The sequence below is a fragment of the Ciconia boyciana genome, chromosome 10 (assembly GCF_034638445.1).
Source record: "Ciconia boyciana chromosome 10, ASM3463844v1, whole genome shotgun sequence".
Lineage (NCBI taxonomy): Eukaryota > Metazoa > Chordata > Aves > Ciconiiformes > Ciconiidae > Ciconia > Ciconia boyciana.
The window spans coordinates 14,024,443-14,040,174 of record NC_132943.1 but is presented as its reverse complement, the minus strand read 5'-3'; the positions used below and the strand labels follow the sequence as shown (position 1 = coordinate 14,040,174).

Here is a 15,732-nt window from a genome sequence, read left to right as displayed (position 1 = left end):
CTCCAATGAAAGATACTGGGAAAAAGCATTTAGAATCTGTATACATGAAAGACGAGTTAAAAAGTGGTTTGAGTTTTAAGACAGCAGCAACTTCAGATCTTTAACGGAGCTATCTAACTTCTGCTCCTCAAACATTTCTAAAACCTTGTATTTGTGGTTTTATATGCACACAGATAGACATATATGAGCACTTAAGGGGAGCTTTAAACTATATTCTTTACTTTGACAAAACCCTACATCAACAAAACTCTCATCTTTGGTCTGGCAGCTATGAAGTGTTCCATTTCCCACAGCCTAAAAAGGCTCCTGCCTATCAGCTGTGTCATGGGAACTCATCAAACTTTGTTTGGCCAAATGCAAAGTAGAAGATAAAAGATTAAGCTGCTTTCATAGTAAAAAGCAATCCTACTGACTTTAGCTGAAGTTTTGTCCAAGTAGGAAAAACAGAGCTAGGCCCTTAGAGCATTGCTTAACATCAAGGATTTCAATTTTATGACTTTCTAAAATGAGCATTTTAGGTATTTAAAACTGGATTATTCCTCTGCAAATTCTGTGCCTTTTTGATATGACAGATTTTTGCAGAAAGGTATTTAATAAGCTTTGTGCCCAGTAGAGAATACAATGTTTTCTTAGGTAAAAGAATAGCAGTTAATTGTCATGAGTTTACCTTGAAGAATTTAATGACTAAAAGAGGGATTTCCTTTGCTGTTTTGAAAAGGCAGTAGCATATTTTAAATGTTCAGGAAAAGTCGTTAGGGAATTTTCTCATGCACAGAGTAAAATCTAACCTACCAGCTTTGATGACAATGGAACATAGGTACATACACAATACATGAACCTGCTTTATACTAATACTTTAACAGTATCCTCATATTTATAAAAATAGTGCCATTGGCGTGCTCCAGAATACAAATATTCTTAAAAAGCTCTACTGGTTTGTATACAGAACCTAACTGCCTAGACTCAAGCTAATAAAGTTCCCCTACAGTGCTTCTGTGGGCCCATATACACTGGATCTATTAGTATCCTGTCCAGCAAAACAGTACAGAACAAAATAGAAACCTTCATATTTAGGCTTTAAAATTCAAATATAGACTATTGCCAGATTCTTGGTTTGTCAAATCCTTCCCAGTTTTGCAAAACCTCGCTCATATCTCTCAGATGAATTAATGGTTCTGATGGTTGAATTTTGATGTCAGACAATACAAGATGAGCTATTGACCATGTTGATTAGATCACCATAATGTCTAAAATTTGAGTGAGTTAGATGGTCTTATAATAATTAAGACAGACTAAATAATATGAACTAGATGAGATTAGGGTCCATGAGTACAATAATCCCACCTCAGATGTACAAGATATAAAGCTGACAGGTGAACTACTGGTGAAAGTAACACTCTAAAGTCTTCCACACAAATACTTTCTTGAAATTTAGGACTCTCTAGAAGCAAACTTCTCATTCTTGGGTCTCATGCTTATATGTAAATAATGGCAGCCTTCACATCAGGTTTGCCCAAGCAGTCATTTCTCTTAAGTAGAGAAGATCTGTCAATCTTTTCTATAATACAACTCTATTAAAACTAGCAAAGGCTCTTTAGAGAGGGAGAGATGTGAACAATTAAAAAAAACAAAACTAATGGATGCACACAATACATTCTCCTTCCATAACAGCTAACAGCAGCAGCATTAAGTATGAAGAAAATGCATTTTAACTGCATGAGAACAGACTAGTAGGACAATGCCACAGATGAAGCACAATATTGACTGCACAAACAAAGCAGCCAAAAACAAACAGTGGGTATTTCATGAGTAATGGTCAAACAAAAGATTTACATGTTTCTGGATACAAATACAAAAGCAAGGAAAAAAAAGAATGGATTGAAAAGAACTGAATGATGAGTCTGTTGTGGACTCCCAGGCACCTGCCCCACATTTTTATTGCTGTGTTGTGTAGGGAAGATTGGATATCAGCTGTTCAGGGTATTTTCTTTGGGCACCACCAGCAGTAAGGGCCAGCAGTGTTGTCATTTATAGACAAGTCTCTTGTACTGTTACAGCCTGTCTTGGCAGTGCAGGCCGCAAAGGCAGAGAAGACAGGCATAAGACTCAATTTCAGAATTCCCAACCCCCAGAAGTTGGACAGAAATTAAGTAGCAAAATTGATTAAAAGGAGTAGGCAGGATGAAAGCAGACACTGTGCCCACAGCCAGCTCTGGACCGAGAGCCTAGGACAGGACAAGGGTGGGTTGTTTTCCATAAAGTCCCAACTTTCTAGATGTGTCCTATACATCTAAGTTTTACCAATTTCAGCTGGAAAGGCAGAGCAGTTGGACACAGTTCACACCGTTATTAAAACACACTATTAGGCTGTCTTACACCAGTGGAACCCAACAGATGCAAATACCACCAGCAGAACTTGATAGTGCACCTGTTTACCCATCTACCACTTGGAAGAAACCTGTATTTCATTAGAGTATGATTTTTAATGATTCTTAAGTGGAGACTAAATATCAGCAGATATTTCTTTTACATCAATACAAGCATTTTAAAGAGCCTGTAAATGCTGCCAAAACAGCCAAAAGGAAAGCTCTGCAGTCAGGTACACCCAGTAGAGGCAAGTCAAGAACTGCCTTCAGCTTTCCAATAACCGGCATAACCCCGACAGAAAAAGTGCTGCTGCATGAAATTGATAACCAGCTGTGCCTGCTCCACTCTTTGGAGAATGACAACCTCGAATCTCTCACTCCTTTCAGATTCAACTGTGCCACACGATCTGTTGAGCATGCAACAGAATTAACTTCAAGCAGATAAAATTTCAATCCATGGGAAATGGACATCACCTTTTTTGAGGAGATCTCCTTCAAGGGGCCTACAGAAAAGCTCAAGATTAATTGGACTATACTCTCCCCTCCCCAACAGGGTATCACTGCTAGTACATCTCCACTGAGCAGACAGCAAAGGCAAGCTTAAAACTGAAAAGCACTGCAGAGCAGGGCCATACAGGTGCCCATGCAGGACCTCAGCATGTAAAATGTACCTCGTTGTGCTGCCTCCTGGAAAACAACGTACTTCAAGGTTTCCAGCATACAGAAGGAACATACTTCATGGATACCTGTGGTCATCATGGAAATCTAAGCTAGAAGCAAGGTACTGATGCTAACAGGCACCCACACGTAGAGGCTCTATTAGCTTGCCACTGGGGCCTGAAAGAGTCCAAGAAGGGCCTGAAAGAGTCCAGTGGATGGTTCCTGTAATAAAGCCCAGCTGCACACAGGGACCCACACTCTTGCCTACTCTTGCGCACACAGCATCGATCTGGCTGCAACTCCCAGTCACCCCTGCAAAAACTACACAAGTCAATGGATAAGTTATGAACAGGATCCAGGAATTACCCATTTCTAAGAGCCTGATCTGCATGATGGTTCAACACCCGCTACACTGCCATGTGACTACAGACTTAAGAGATGTTTCAGCCCACAGAATAAGCACGTGTATCAAACACATAAATAATCCCACAAAGCCTGAAGTACTGCATGTACATTCGATGTCGTATGTGTGCTCAAGCACCTTCTTGAATCAGACCTCTTCAAAGTCTATCGATATATTTAGGACCAAGGTGAGTGGGAGTCTATTTAATGAAATGAACAAATGAAAAAAGTATCAAGGAAAGATAGGGACTGAAGCAACACAATAAGAAACGATAAAATACTGTTAGCTACTGTTTTATAAAGTAATAAATACAATGGAATAATGGTATAAAGATGACAGCTCGAAAGCTATCTCCATCCAAGCCAGTATTACCATTTTCAAGATCCAATGAAGACACAATTTCTGCAACTGAGTGCTAAAGGCACCACAAGTGTCAGACTCTCCTGCTCCCATGACAGCCCGAAAGAACAGGCTTTGGCCATCAACCTGGGGGGGACGGGTGGAAACCACACATCTGATAGATCTGCCAGAGCTCTCTCCTACTCCCAAAGAACAAGCACTGACTGTGTTCACAGGGAGGACATCAGAACAACAAGGTAACAAATTACACTTTCAAAAGAATTCAAGGCTCCCATAATATACCTGAAAGCAGGCAACCCAAGAGTGAGGATTTTGCGCACAGCAATTTCCCTTCAGATGCTCAAGGCTGTTTCAAATCAGACCACATAATGTGATGATCAGCTTAAGAATATGTGATGGTACTATCCATCATTCTTTGTTTCCTCCTAAAAACAGTGTTCTTCTGCAGTGATAGCAGAACAGTTACCTCTAATGTTTGGCAGGCACTTTACATTTTAAAAGCAATGAACAGGAAAGCACAATGTATTCATACAGAGGCCATAAAATAGATCAGACATGAGAACAACACTGAATTTGGAAAAATAATCACAATAAACATGCAATATTTTTATGAACCATAACAGCATATGCACTCACGTGCTTTAAATTCATTTCAATAATACTTGAAGAATGAGTAAGATACTTCTCTATTAACAACATATCTAAATAGAAAGGTAGCTTAAATTTAAAATACAATTGCTAAGGCAATAGTTAAAAATTTAATTGACAACAGTAAGGATATAATTTCAATCAATTTCAACCTACTAGTAAATTCTTTGGAGATATAAAATAACTTAGTAACAGTATTATTTAAAGTGTTCTTACTCTACATAAGCTTCAAACTTCTGAAAACATTTCAATTAAAAAAAAACAACCAAAACAGTATTTACTTGTTCAGACAGCACACTGAATACCTTTTCACCTCAATTCAGACACACAAAAGTTTATATATAATGATGCTTACTCACCTGACTTAAAATAAATGAGTCTGCTGATAAATTTGAAAATAAAAACTATTATACAATATTTACATAACAGTCACTAAGACAAGAATATTGGAAGCAGAATAATTAAAGCATAAGTGTAAAAAATGCCATCTATGAAAGTAGCTCCAAGATATTGAGGATGCGAGAAGCAAACCATTTAAGCTGCAAAATTTCTAAAATAACCCAAGAAGGTGCTCTTTGCCCTTGATTCCAACTGACTGTAAAGATTGCTCAACTCATTTTAGGACTAAGCCGTTGATGCCAAATAAGGTATTTTTGCTGTGACGGTTATTCACGACAACTGTTTTTGCTGCCTGATCTAATAACATCGCTCATGTTGAATTTCAAACAGAAGGCATCTCATGACATCTTTAGGCTTACTTTGAAACTATAGCTCAACCTGGAAAATTAAAATTACTCTCCTACAAACCACAAACACATTAACTTGCCAGCTGAAAAACTTAGAAGAATAACAGTAACACGTAAACAGTTTCCTAGTCAACAGGAAAGTCCCTCCTTCAAGCACACCGGTCAGCATGTCACTGCAGTGACTATTCTTACCTAGTCCTATTCTGTTGGGACTTGTCTCTCGACTGCATCCCTGGCTCCGAGGGATCTTGCTGCGCTTCTCTGAAGATGATGGCACTGGCTGGACTCTGGACGTTCCACCGCTCAGGCCACCATAGGCGCTTCCTAACAGCTTACCCGGAGAACTAGACCGGCTACCAGCTAGAAGAGAACCAGAAATAAGGAAAAAAAAACAATTTAAAACCCCCAAGTTTTTAAATACTCTGACAACAAAACTGGAACACAATCAGCTCTAAGAATTTGCTCCAAATCACTCAGAAAACTAACGGGAGCGTTCCCTATGGGCTTTCAAGGAAGACTGAGGAAAGCCCATGGACAATAAACACTGACATCAGCAGCCCTGCCTATATGAACCACGCTTCCCAGTTGGGATCAAGACCAAAGTGGACATGGCAGTCTATGAATACTCCAGCTGGCTTTACGCAAGATTGTGGAGGTGCCAGGAGCAGCCTTGCTGCAGCAGTATGGAATTCACAGGCTGCTTCACCTCCTCGTGAAGCAACACAAATCAGGCCGTGTGGAGTGCTGTGCTGCAGCAAGCCGCAAGTTACCTTCTGGCACAGGTAACCTGCTGCAAGGTGGTAGCTCAGGCATCTTCCTGCTACACTGTAGTGGTGGCGTTACTTTCCTGCAATAATTCAGTGAGGGAAAAACTAAAAAAATACCATCTCAACAGCAGCAGATCAGCACAATAAAGGGTCAACCAAGTGAGCCTGTCACATTTGTAGAGATGCTGGCTTACTTGGGTCTGACTGGTTAAAGCTAAACTATTTAGTTATTTTTCAGCTGGAGAAAACTTTTAGCAAGTTGAGTAGTTGGCCTGTTTTATTTTTCCTTGTCTGTTTGAATAGTCCATGGCAAGTTTACATTTATCCTAAGCCATGTTGTCTGCAAGACAGTCTACTAACCAAGATTTATTTACATATTTACATTCCATTTGCAGTAGATATTTTTGTCTGAAATAGTCTTGCTAACTCAATGAGTTGAATAATACTTTTTTCCTTTTTTCTGTGGATCTTCATTTGCTAAGTTGTTTGAAAATTAAGTAATGTTAGCTTAAAGGTAACCACAAATAACTGTGAGAGTAATAGATTCAAGACTTTTTTGCTTCTTCAGGTATATAAAAGTAACTGAAAATTTGCTGCTGGTATTACCATTCCTGGCATTCTATTTGTTTGCTAAAACAGCCAGGAAAACTATATTTGAAAAGGTTACAAGAACATACTTGGGCAAGCTCGCACTCTGAACCAATATTCATGTTGGTTTCTTTCTGAAAAGTATCTACACATCTCACAAAAATTTCAGTTCCAGATACTATTACAACTAACAAGAGTTAAAGACTGGTCTTCAGTCTTAATTTAAGAAGATATGCAATTCTATTAATCTGATGGACAACACCATGACACATGTATTATTTTAACTTACTTGCCCCCTGCAATGTCTTGGCCAAAATGATTCTAAAGCAATCAAATCATATACTCCAATACTGTACGTGGTGCTGGCTCCCCCCTCCCTGAAAAGTGAGAATACTTGTGACAGATGCCAGTCTCTCACACAGCATCCACACCCCAAAAGCCACTACTCCTCTCAGTTACACTGCTGCAATCTCACTGATGTCAGCAGGGTTGCACTGAAGTAACTGGAAGAAGAATTTAGCACCCAGGGGTTAAGCTGCAGCAATCAGCCAGCTTCAATACGCAGAATGTACGCTTACCATGTTTGATTACCATGAGGAAGCAAAATCACTTGCTGTACACATTTGGATTTATGACTTTAAGAAAATGCTTTTTAAGTCTCATAGTTAGGAGAGAGTGAGGGAAGCTAAAAGCTTAGCAGTTAAATGTGAAGGAAATAATGTAAGAAAGCAAGAAAGGGAAAACGTTTCTTACCACCAGCAGGATTAGCTGATCTGGATCCTTGATTATGAAGGCAGACCAAAGGACAGGCAAAAAGTGGATTAAAAGACAGCAAGACAATACAGCATTCAGCATGCAGTTTATGCTATACACAATACAGACAGATTTATTCACAAACATGTCACTCCTAAAGCCTCTGCAGAATGCAGTGGGTTAATGTGCAGGTGCGACTAACAATTTCCCAAGGTTGATCAGCTTCTTAGCTAAATGTCAACCAACACTCTGAGACCCAAATTCCGCTCTAGATTACACCCCAGCCTGGTCTGCAAAATTGCAACAGGGTTATCCACTGTGTGGGTGTGGAGAATTTGGTCCTGTAACCGAATTATATTTGAATTAATAAGTTATTTCATGCAATGTTTGGCTTAAGGATAAATATCACATCTGGTTGGGCTAGGCTGGAATCAGGATTCAGCAAACTGGACCAAGGGAGCAGATTCAGATGTGACCATCCTAAAGTTCCATAAGACATTCTGTAAAAAATTAAGCCCATAATCTCTGAAACCTTCGGATACTCAATTATTCTTTAAATACTTCTGAGACTTGTCTCATCTGGTCTGATCATTTTTAACCAAACTAAGTTTAGGAAAAAAGGTCACTTCTGGCTTTGGATCAGTTTTAGATTCAAAACTGAAGAAATCAATTTATATCAGCATACCAAAGCCCAAGTTCCTTCATGACCTCAATGTAAAGATTTCCATTTGGCCCCATCCTGAATATAATACTTCTCTCTTCAGCTCTCCCAGCCTAACACAATGCTATAAACTGCTTCCCCATCCTTCCAGCATGACAGAGCAAAGCAATGAGAACATGAACAGAGAAGGGCTTTTAAATAGGGGTACAAAGCAAGACAAGTCCTCAGAACAAACAGGTCTTTCAGCAAACCCCGTCTCCTCTTAGCCACTCATGTTCTGAGGACTTTCAAGCTTGTGGGTTTCTCCGTCCCCCCAGTTCCTTTTAAAGTTTGAGTGACACAATTCTCCTTAGATACACATGACAAATATGCAGCAGCACCGTGCGTAAGGCTGCTAGGGGAAAACCACGCCTTGCCAGAGAGCACAGATATGTCGTGTGAATCGGAGAGCAGAACCATCTCCGCCATACCTACACGCAATAGGTAATGTCCTATTTTTAATTAATGCCAAATCCCATTACCTTTAGACAGCTCACGTGTTACACATACAGAAGTACAGTCACATAAGCAGGAGAAGCTTGGCAGGGCAAGAACCCAGGACAGCAGTCAGCTACAGACACAGAGGGTGTCTCAGTGGGACCCAGTGCAAGTTATTTAGCCCTACACATCACAGCGATATGAAATTCTGCTGCACAACTGGTAAAAAAGAGGTAGCAACTAAGCACTCAGATTTGGGGCCCTATTCGTCAGCAAGAGTACACGCTGGCTGAGCGAGGATTCATTTTGTTACATGTCCAAACGCTATTAGCAGAACTGAGCCCAATCCTCAACTGATGCTACTACAATTCAAGAAAAATGTATTAATAACTATTTGTTCTGCTCCCCCAGAAATAAAACACTTCTTACGCTGGGACTGGGAAACTACTTTAGCTCGGCTGCGGCCTCGTGTATCAGCAGGCGTTGAGGTGATGCTTGTGGCACTGCCAGAGCTCTGTCTCCTTGTACGAATCCGACCTGGAGGAATGCAAAGACAATCAGACTGTCAACAGGTTTCTTCCAAATGCAGCAGCAGTGTCTAACATGCTGTTCTATGCTTGCAGGGTTGGTATACAAACAATTAACCAAAGTACAAAAGAAAAATTTTACAGGGACAGGCAACATCTTTCATTAGACTGGCTGAGATGCAGGGCAGGGAGCGGAAACAGTCATGGTCCATGAGTCCGAAAACTTCTTTGCTTTCTGTAATGCAATCAGCCAGTTTAATTAAAAAATATTACCTCTCTACTGTTCAATAGTAGCTTCTTTACAAAGGATCGACAACAAAAATTTCAGTCTCCAAAATGCTGCTTCGTATATCAAATTATTACTTTCTGACAAGGCGATCACTCTTTCAAAGACAGGTGTGGCAGATGCCCCTGCAAATTCCATCACTGGGATTTCCAATTAGCAGTTTGGTGCTTTATATCCTGCTCTACATGCACAGGCTGGCATGCACTCCTGCGAGAGTCTGTCAACGCAGGCTGATTACGCTTTTATTTCAGGCTCATTGAGTTTTCCCTGCTGTTTACAGATCCCTCATATTTATCCCAAGATCAGTGTAACTTTACTTGTAATGGAGAGTTCCATTTAACACAATCAACGTTGTGGAAAAATGATTCTGTGTCTGCTCTTTATTTAAGCGGAGAATGGATATAAAGTCTCAAAGTGTTCTTGGTCCTTCTTCTGTTCTTTCCTCATGAAAAAGCCACAGAAATTTGAGCTTGAAAAGCTTACAGGGTCATCAGTTCATCCCCTTCCTGGGGCAGGGCTGTTTCCTACAGAATGTTCTTTCCAGTGCTAAGCTTCAATTATCTGTCTCTAGTTAATGGGAAAGAAATTATAATTAAGAGCAACACAAAGAAAGCCTCCATTAGCACTTTTCAACAACTCAGTTCTCAGCCAAATCTGAAGCTGTTTCTCAGGACTAATGCCAGTGCTATCCTGCATTCAGAGGACATGACTTGAAGTTTCAGGCACAATAATAAAAGGAAAAAAAAACCACAACAGGTAAGAGAAGAGTCTAGACAACTGCACCCACAGGTTATAGATATTGATCTCCTGCCCTTTGTCTCCACCATAAGCATACAGAGAAACATGAACAAGGAGATACAGACTTGCCAGCCAAAAAAAAAAAAAAAAAAATCACTTCACATAAGGTACACATGCAGGACAAGACAATGGCAAGCAGCCCAGGCTGAACAGATTGAGAGATCTGTTCTTCTCTGAGCTCTCAAAATATTCATAACAGGGTCTCCAAGTTTCTAATAGACACAAAGTGACAAGGAGATGTTTAACTTTGAGAAGAAAGCCTAGACTTGTTTGCAGGGGAAAAAGTCTAGAAGACAGCTGTACGTCAGACCTCTCCACCAGCATCTAGTTTTAAAATAGCTCAGTAGGCAAGATACAGAGATCTACATTCAAACAATTGTTTGTAGACAAGACATAGAAGAAATCATTAGCACGAAACCAGGAAAATATAAACAAACCACTTTTTAACTACTGGCTCAACTAAACAAGCTCTGAGCACATCCACATAGGTCCAGTCATGAAACTGGCTGCTAAGGTCTTCTTACCACCAGCAAGGCTGCAGATCTCCTCTGCTCTAGGACATTATCTGCCCCTTACAAATGGTCAGCCTGATACACAACCCAGAGACAGCTCTGTAGCTCTTTGCTGGCCCATTCCCATCCCTCGCAAGTTTGGCAGATGTGCAGCCGCACACCGATGAGCAGAGCCACTGTGTGACTTGCCACAGGGTGCGTACCCCAAACCCCACCACAGGCTTCAAAGCAGGCGTGCACGGGGAAGGAGGCAGAAGGACCGCACGCTCTTGTTAGAAGCCTCAGGGCTTCCCTTCATTTCTCACATCAGGAGGGCAACACTGGTGGTAGCAGGAGTACAAAACAGTAAGACAAGAAGTTAAACCTGACCAGTCTTAGGAACCAGTAATGGAGTTAACTTACATCCTTCCAGAACGCCAACAGAAAGTCTTGGCATTGCAGAATGTCCTGGGGGGTAACTCAAGCTGAAATTCAACACCGCACGCAGTAACAGACAGTATTGGAAAACACATTGAGTGATGTGTATGGGCCAAGAACGAGCGAGAAGGGACTGATGTCTTCTCCTCTTATGCACAGGCCACTCAAGATCCTCAAAATCTTCTGTTCTTCCTGCACCTACAAAATCTTTTTTTTTTTTTCTTCTTTATCAGCAGGTGACTAAGAACAAGGCAAAAACTGGGACAATATGTAATAAGTGACTATCCCACCTTAGGAAATACAAAGCCTAAAATAATACATAAAGAGAAACCAAGATTAGCTTCTGACACTAATTTTGGGGGCTTTAAGAAAGAAAAATGAACCAAAGGGTCAAACTTAATTAACATGTGATTACCAGCAGGATTAGAAAGAGAGAGCTCAGTCCTATTCTGAAACCCCTGAGAGTCAGTGGACAGGCTGCTACCAACTTTAGCAGTTTCTGAATGAATACCCAGGAACAAAATTCTGCTTCCTTTTGGATGGTAGATTTGCACACTGATTTTGGCCTAATGGGGGGTCAGAGAGAACAATGAGGGCTGAAGAGTTGCTCTTGCAGAGGAGGAACAGTCCCAACACTGATACTGGTTTCTCATCCTTTTAAAAAGGCTAACAAGCATTTGAACTAATACTGCACTGGACTTGCATTGTGCTAATGATAACAGGAATAGCAGAAACCAGAAATTCACAACACAAAAAATGATGTAATGGTACGAATACTGCAATAGCACAGTAACAGCTCACCCTAGGAGCACTTTATTTTTTAAAGTCCATGGGCTAAAGTAAAACATGAAAGGAAAGAAATGCCTCTAAAATTCAAGGTCAAATTCTTCACACAGTTACAAGGAAAAAGTGCCATCTGGTATCAGTTATATGTATTCTTTGAAGCATGAATTGTTAATGTACTTTCCAAAGTTTTATTTTCTGAACTTTAAAAACTATGTATTTATTTTTTTCATGCACATTAATCTTACTTGCAGCATACAAATGGTTCAAAATAAGCGACTCAAAGCTACGTTTCAAAAAAAAAGTTAAGATTTTAAGTTTTTCCTATCCAAGTACAGTTTTTAGCTGTAAAACAAAAAATGACCCGCTGGAACTCAAAATTGCTTTAGGCAAATCTGTATGATAGAAAACCGGGAGAGGGATCTGGGACGTTTCATATTTTAACTGATCTTCACACACATGCACAACTTTCAACTTAGTCTTATGATATCCAGAACCTATTTGCTTTATAGTAATGTAAGATGAATCAGTATTTGTCTGGCTTGAAAATCTCAATGTTTTAAATATATATTATACCAAGTACAGCATGCATATATACATGTGTTCATCTATACAATACAAACATCTCTACTACATTCCCTTAAGGATTTCATCTGCAAACAAGAGTCTGCATTCTCATCCAAGAGTTATTTGCATATAGGACTTATGTGTGGCTTTATACCTATGATTCTACCCCAGAGAGAAAAACTAATTTCAAGCAAGACTGTAAATAAGGCATCAAATAAGTTATTCAGACTTTTTGTTGTTGTTGTTAAACTCAAGCAAACACCTCCCCTCCCAAAACTTCTTTGCTTTCAAGTGGGTTTGTTTCCGTATCTAGCTCAAACTGCAAATGTAGCAATTCGCATTTCATAACCATTATTTTTCTGCTCCTCTTAAAAGAATTACTGCATCCTGACAACAGCAGCACAGCAAAGGAACAGATAAAGACTGCCCCAACTAGTTTCCAAAAACCATAAAAGTATTTCCATAAAAAAGCCCTTGATCTAAATTTGACATGTGACACTACTGTTGGTACAGAAAGTATTTTGAAAGACTCCATATAAATGCTTTGTGTTAAGAAACCCGGGGGGGGGGGGGGGGGGGGGGGGGGGGGGTTGGTTTTATGTTTTAAAGTTACTGTCAGTTTTTACAACAATCAATGGATCAGAATCAACCTTGAAATGTCTAACATATGTCTAAACCCTAGGAAAGTTGTTTTGTTTTCTTTTTTTAAAAAAAGGAATAAGAAAAGGAAGATTCTATGATAATGTTTTTGCATTACAAGAGGCTTTATCCGGCAGCATCGTTCTGAGCTCCTCTGGGAGGATACTGCAGCATCTCCATCCCCAGTGCTCAGAACAGACATAGGCTTTGTGAGAGCCAGCCTGTATATTACACTGAAGAAAATGGCTTTCAAATAGTCTAGAAATGGTCTATAACAGCTCAACAACTGACTTTAATCAGTTCCATGCTGTGAATAATGATACCTACAGCCACACAAGTTATATATGGAAGCACTAGGATGGTAATGGTCTCTCCGTGGATCAGGTCAATGCATTTAGGTTACTCAGCACTGGGTTTTTCCCCCATTTGGAGAAAAACATTCCCGAAAGAGCCCCTAAGACCCCCCTAGCTGTGTCACTGCTAAACGACACGTGGACATCTGAGAGACATGCACACATCAATTAAAAACATGCTTTACATATAAATCTGTAAACAACTTTTTGCATTGAGCATGGTATGATTTCCATGCATATTTAGCACATGCCCAACATTATACTAGTATAAAGACCTGATTCTGCACCAGAATTTCCCCCGAGAATTGCTCGACCCTTACTGGAAACCATCCACATATGATCCCCCTGGGTTTTGCACAAGAACTCCCTCGAAAGCAGAGGGCTGAGGGAACAATAGTGGCACCACTTCGCCTTACACCAACAAGCACAGGCAAATAAGTCAGCACTCGCAAACAGATGGACCAAGAGAACAAAGAAACCTACTACCTGAGCACTTCCATTTAAGATACCATGTTCAGTCAAACTTTTCAATCATTCCTTGTCCTTGAGGTCAAGAAAGAGCTTTAAGGCAGAGAAGAAAACAGCAATAATGATTTCATAAACCTTATGTTACTCCCAAAGCCTTTGGTAAGGCTCAAGATGTCCAACTGAACTTAGGCTCCAAAAGAATGGTCTGCTATCTGAAAACTGAGAACACAGATGTTATTTCCTTTCTGGTGAATAATAACAACTACTAAAAATTGTGCCACTGACTCTGGAAAACTGCTGATTTTGTTTTAAACTTGCCAGTTTCAGGTCAGGCCAGCATTTATGCTTCCCCCTTTTGGGAAAGGCTTGTTGGAAGGGCTTGTCTTTATGCTCACTTTGGAAAAAGGCAGCCAGATAACAGAAACACCCTGAACTGTTATTCTATACTGAAAGTCAGCATTATGCACCTTTTTAAAATACTCCTTGAAAAGCCGTTTCGTGATAAGACAAGCAGAAACTTTTCTGAGGTCTCCTTTTAATCAGCTATAACAGATATGGATTTAGGGCACAACTGCTACTTGCACAGCACTAGCTGTGAAGTCCTGATCAAGACTATAAAGGTTTAGATCTTACAAGCTTTCTACCTGCAAAGCTCGTAGTTAAGTTCAAGAGATACCCATACATGAAGGGTCTGGGCAACCAAGACATAACTGTGCACTGCATGAAGACACAGCCTCACAGCACAGAGACAGCAGAAGACCTGCACAGATTTAAGTGGTATACAGACTCACACTACCTTTCCATAAGGAAGTGCATTTCAACAGAATTTGTCAATTGGGATGACACTATTTAAAACCAAAGGACTGATACTTGGCTCTTAACTTGTATTCTTGCCACTGCATAACCCACTCTATCTTGCTCCTCTTTTGAGATGTCTGGCTCAAAAACAAAACACTGAGGAGAACTGAAGGCAAAGCAGATGGGAACTGCCAAGTTCACACAATGCTGGCTCCCGGCTGAGGGGAAGGTGCAGAACTTTTACACTGTAGCTACAGAAAGCCATGATGGGAACCAGACTGCAGATTTACTGTCAAGCTGAACCACACAAAACACCCACAGGGATTTGCTCTTAAATTACTTACCAGTGACCCGCAAAAAACAAAACAAAACAAAAAAAACCCCACCAACCACCACACACACACAAAAAACACCAAAACAGAGGCACAGGTGTGGATGGAATTTCTGCTTTATGTTCAAAGAGTGTCTCTTGCACATACAGATATTTCCAGAGCAAGGGGATGTTTTTCTCTTCCCCTGCCTCCTTAATTTTTACATTTATGTTGAGAATATAAAGTTTTGCCTTCCCTGTAGTTCCTAGCAAAATCTGCAAGATCAGAGAGTTGGCAGAAGACCTTTCTCAGCCCTCATCTGTAAGACAGACCAAATCCTGAACTAAGGCTGGTTTTCCCTTAACTGTCTCAACAACGGAAAATAAAGATGAAGAGTTTCAAAGAGTGATTAAACTCATCCTTCAAGTGCTCTGGCTGTAGTGTGCGCTGTTGTTATAATCCTCTCTGATCCTCACTCACCCAAAAAAAGAGAATCCTACAGCAAAAGGAAAAGGTAAGATCTGGTAGTTAACACAAGGGGGATGGCAAACTCAATTTCTGAAAGTTCAATCCCGCAATCCTTCCCCAAGTGACTTGCTGGTTTCTAGTACAGACTTTTACCAAATCCAATCTGCTCCCAATGTAGCTGAATTGAAAAAAAAAAAAAAAAAACACAACCCAAAAAAACCCAAACAACTAATCAAACAAAAAAACCCCCTCCCTTTTGCATGATGAGAATAAAGCATTTAAACTAAAAATAAAGGTATTCCAGAGGACAGCTGTTGGAACAGGCCTTCACAAATATTATTACAGTCTAGGAGAGGACTGAGACCTGAATAGGGTA

General features: G+C 40.2%; 1 protein-coding gene across 6 annotated transcripts in view; it reads right to left on the bottom strand.

Moving 5' to 3' along the window:
* The window catches only part of CLASP1 (cytoplasmic linker associated protein 1), a 186,587-nt gene that overhangs the window by 67,085 nt on the left and 103,770 nt on the right, over positions 1-15,732 (bottom strand). For all 6 annotated transcript variants that reach the window (XM_072875469.1, XM_072875474.1, XM_072875468.1 and 3 more), the window contains exons 20-21: positions 8,859-8,966; positions 5,376-5,543 (exon numbers count right to left, since the gene is read on the bottom strand). In XM_072875469.1, the coding sequence (XP_072731570.1) occupies positions 5,376-5,543; positions 8,859-8,966 (276 nt within the window). The remainder of the gene's footprint in view (positions 1-5,375; positions 5,544-8,858; positions 8,967-15,732) is intronic.